General features: G+C 39.0%; 1 protein-coding gene across 1 annotated transcript; it reads left to right on the top strand.

Moving 5' to 3' along the window:
- Positions 1-74: 74 nt before the first annotated feature.
- LOC108727530 (uncharacterized) lies at positions 75-1333 on the top strand. The gene is made up of 4 exons (XM_018455683.1): positions 75-93; positions 212-395; positions 806-984; positions 1068-1333. Exons 1-4 carry the CDS (start codon positions 75-77, stop codon positions 1331-1333), a joined length of 648 nt encoding a protein of 215 aa, XP_018311185.1.
- The last annotated feature ends 2932 nt before the right edge of the window (positions 1334-4265 follow it).

Raw genomic sequence — 4265 nt, 5'->3', positions numbered from 1 at the left:
TGTAGGAGGTACGTTCAAAAGTTTCTATTATAAACAAACTTTTCTTTTAAATAAAGTGTAATTATTATGAAGATATGAATATATCATTCAGTGGTATTAATATATAATTAGTTTCAATAAGAATTGTCAATAAAGTGAGATGTAGTCATGATTATGTCAGCTTAAATTATTTTCAATTAAATATTACAGTATTTGTATTTCTTTAATGCAGAAAAAGATGTAGAGAATGTGCAAAAAAGATGGAAGCAACTTCGTGATTGTTACATAAAGTCAAAGAGGAAGATGAAAGAATATTTGCCAAGAGGATCGGCTGCGCGTAGCACAAAAAATGCAAAATCAACATTTCGTTTATATGAACAAATGAAGTTCCTTGATGATGTTCTGGATAAATCAGTGTAAGTTATTTATAATAGATATTAAGTGAAATTTTCAATCAATGCATTAAAATGAATAGTATGGTAATCTAAAAATTTGGTAAATGTTGACTAAAAATGAAAAACTAAGCCTGGATCCTCATACGAATAACAGCGCTCTGACACCAAACGCTGATTGGTGAAAAGTCGGTTGTGGGAGTAAAATTTACCCCCAATTGGCTTTTCACAAATCAGCTCTCGATGTCAATGCGCTGTTGCCCGTATGAAGATCCGGACTTATTTTTGTAAGGTCCGGGCTTATTTTTTCTGTAAAAATTTGTTTTTGTTTCGAATCTATCCATCATAGTTTTCCATCGTATTTCGTAGATAGTTATATATAGTAGTCTATAAAAGAAATTCTAAAATAATTAAATTAATTTGTGTTTATGTAGAACTGTCAGTAGTTTGCCGGAGAACACAAGCACAAACGATATTGCTGAAGACATTGAGTTGGTAACTGCAAATCCTACACTGACGACGGTATCTCAACCATCAACTTCTACTGACAGTCAGCAGTCCCTAATTAGTGAACCTACATCCTCGCCAAGTTACCAACGACGAGCATCAAGAAGTAAATTTTTTAATTATTTATTGGTGCTCTCTAATATAATAAAGAAAGTTATGAAAGGTTTTTCAATCATTCACTGCCTTTAGAATCGAAAAGTGATGATAACAGCAGTGATATAAGAGCAGCAATTTGCTCAGCCCTTGACAGTGAATCTATAAGAAAGGATGCAGTGGATGGATTCCTGCTTCAAATTGGAGATCGTCTACGAGCCCTCCCAATACGCGAGAGATATCAATTTGAAATACAAATCTTGTCCCTACTTTTCGAATTAGAACAAAAATTGATCTCGTCTAATGACGTGTTTGTGCAAATGTTACGTTTTTGTTCTGTGATAATTCGTTATTTACATTAATTTTAAAAATATATATTCAATACTCGCGAACGCGCGACGAAGTGGCACCACGCTCGTGAGTGCGGTCGCAGCGTATATTTTAAACGTGCGTAGTTCCAGTAACTCCAATTTCAACAAACGTTGAAATCACTGGAGAATGTAAGAGATGATGAGGAGGATATATCAGGAATGAACTCAAGTGTGTCCAGTTTTACCAGCTTCTCAGAACATGTTAAACGTAAATAGATAGTTTTACTTTAGCACTTAAGTAACTTTTTTCTAAAATTGGATTATTTTAATTATTACTTCGATTATATTGTATGTAATATAAGTTTATATATGTATTTATATATATACATATATTACATACAACGTATTATATATGTATATATATAATGTGTATTATATATGTATACAGGGTGTCTCAAAAAAACGGATCGAAACACAATGGGGACGTAGATTGGATCAAGGGGAACAAAACAGTTTTGTACCATTTTGCAGTTGACGCAATATTTAACGAGATATTAACGTTTAAAGATAGGCGAATACAAGCGTCCGACCAGCCTACTGCTCATGTACTGCTGCCGGCAGGACGGCCTACCATCCCCACCGATCGCATGACGCGCCGGCCGCGAGGTGCGGGGATGGCCTGGCAAGCGAGCCACTCAGAACGGCGCGCATGGGGAGGATAGCGCTTGAGCAGTAGGCTGGTCGGACGCTTGTATTTGCCTATCTTGGGTGCTGAGCGCTCAGTGAGCTCTTGTATCTGTTTGGTCTATATTTTTAGTTCTATCGGAATATGCCAATAAGATACAAGCGCTCACTAAGCGCTCAGTGAGCGGTTATAGTACTGAATGCACCCATTGATACTATCATAATCTCAAATTTTTTCCGTGGTGTGCGACTCAAAGATGACGGCATCTAGGAAGACGCACATAATCGAGCGCGCAGAGAAAACTGCGTTCTGTCGAAATTTCAAGATAAACACCACTCACCTTGACGGTCCACGTGATGAATAGCGTGACTCACCATTCCTTGATAATCCACGTAGCGAATGGCGTGACTCAGCATCTTTGATGGACCACGTGACGAATAGCAACCCTCGACGAGCCTCGGCCATCTTGCGAAATATTTCCTGATTCATCGTAACATTTGCACTAACGGATCCTCAGGAAAGTGAGCGTAGGAGTAACAAAGATACGACGTGGCGCAGAAACACAATTTCTCGACCTCCTATTTGTTTGGAGGCGGGAGCCATAATTAACTAACACAAATGTTTAATTGTTTAAATCACCGAAATCAAGTCCTTTTACATGCACATATGTATATAGATTTAAGAACGTTTCGAAATCAAGTAATCTATTAATTTATATACGCTTAGTACATATGCGTGTATAGAATTAATTATATTATAAAGATTTTTGAATTAGTGCGTTCTAATTACTTGAGTCGCTTCCTCACACGAACAGGGTGAATCTATTAAATTTATGCAAAGTTTAAAAGAAAAGTATTAATCAAGCATGTGGCAATGGAATTATTCTAAACCATAAATTATGGACCATGAATTATGGAGACCGCAAATACTCAGAGAATCAATCAAACACGTGACAATAGAATTATTCTAAACTATGAAAAATATTCAAGTTATATAAATATTAGAAACTACAGCTTTGCGAGATTCTAGTGTGCGCATGTATCGCAGAATTAGGATGGTTATATACCAATCGGATTTTGGAAGATTTGTTAGAGCATATCAATTAGCGCCCTGATCTCTCAATAGTTTATAGTACTGTTCATGGCGCCATCAGCGCCGTAACATTCTTTCTGTATTATTCTATGTTCTACAACTTATGTTACTCATGTTCCTTTTCGCTTCTCTTACATGGCGTCTCTCGCTTACACACGCGCCTTTTGCAGCGTATTCACAAAGTGATTGTTTTGTACGATTTACACTAAATAAATGCTCTACTGTGTTTGACAAACCTTTGACTCACTCCTGAAATCCTGAATATCGCGCTACTCTAACAAGATTGAGTCGAAACTTCTTCTTCTTCTTAGTTAATTATGGCTCCCGCCTCCAAACAAATAGGAGGTGGATACGGCCAGATCACGTTTATGATTGTTTTCCGTATATTAAAAATGATGCAACATCCGCGAAAATGGCTAAGCCTGCTCGAACACCGGGCGCCAGCGTCTACGGCGTCGTCATACCGCAAGGACGCGCGTCAGGATGACCGAACGGATCGTCCAAGACCGCGGGACGATTATGTGTATTTCAATGCTCGGTCAAAGTCAGCACCACTTTCAAAAATATACAATAGCTATAGCGCACCCGAGTCGAGATGCGTCCGCCACGAGCGAGTGGTTCATCAGAACTGTTGAATCGAAACTAACTACTTAATTAAACACGTGATATCCACAAAACACAGCACTGTACAGAACGAGCTATCGTCGAGGGTTAACCCGCTCGGTTAAAAGGCCGGAAAACAAGAGAAGGGAGGCTCAGTTCTTTTGGGACTCAGCGTCTCTCATCCACTCCAAACGCACATGGCGGGGAAACTTTAAGGCGGATTCCTATCGTGGAGATGTACGCTCGAATCGCCAGGTCGCAGAGCGCATCAAATTGCTGAATTTACCTTAGGCTGCGTCCCCATGAGAAAGAAACAGCGGAACGGAATCAGAACGAGATATTAACAGAAAAGAGATAGGATGAGGATATCTCTTTTCTATCAATATTCTGTTCTGATTCGATTCCGCTGTGTTTTTCTCCATAGGGACGCAGCCTTAGGGCGTGTTCACACCTTGACGGAAAAGCAGAAAGCGGAAAGCAGTGGCCAATCAGAACTCGCGATGGTAGTCGACAATGGCTGCGTTCAGCAGACTCAACAGTTTTGCAACCGTTTTATGATTGTCTGCTGAGATAGGACCATTCTTCTAGATCTAAAAGTATGAT

Source organism: Mycetomoellerius zeteki, unplaced genomic scaffold (assembly GCF_001594055.1).
Source record: "Mycetomoellerius zeteki isolate Tzet28-1 unplaced genomic scaffold, Tzet1.0 scaffold504, whole genome shotgun sequence".
Lineage (NCBI taxonomy): Eukaryota > Metazoa > Arthropoda > Insecta > Hymenoptera > Formicidae > Mycetomoellerius > Mycetomoellerius zeteki.
Note: the sequence above shows the minus strand (reverse complement) of the source record. Positions and strands in the feature narration are given on the sequence as shown.

What these genes read in the sequence shown, in the direction of transcription:
- LOC108727530 (XM_018455683.1), top strand. An exon ending in GATGTTCTGGATAAATCAGT is followed by an intron (nt 396 to 805) that starts GTAAGTTATTTA and finishes GTGTTTATGTAG; the next exon opens with AACTGTCAGTAGTTTGCCGG. An exon ending in CCAACGACGAGCATCAAGAA is followed by an intron (nt 985 to 1,067) that starts GTAAATTTTTTA and finishes CACTGCCTTTAG; the next exon opens with AATCGAAAAGTGATGATAAC.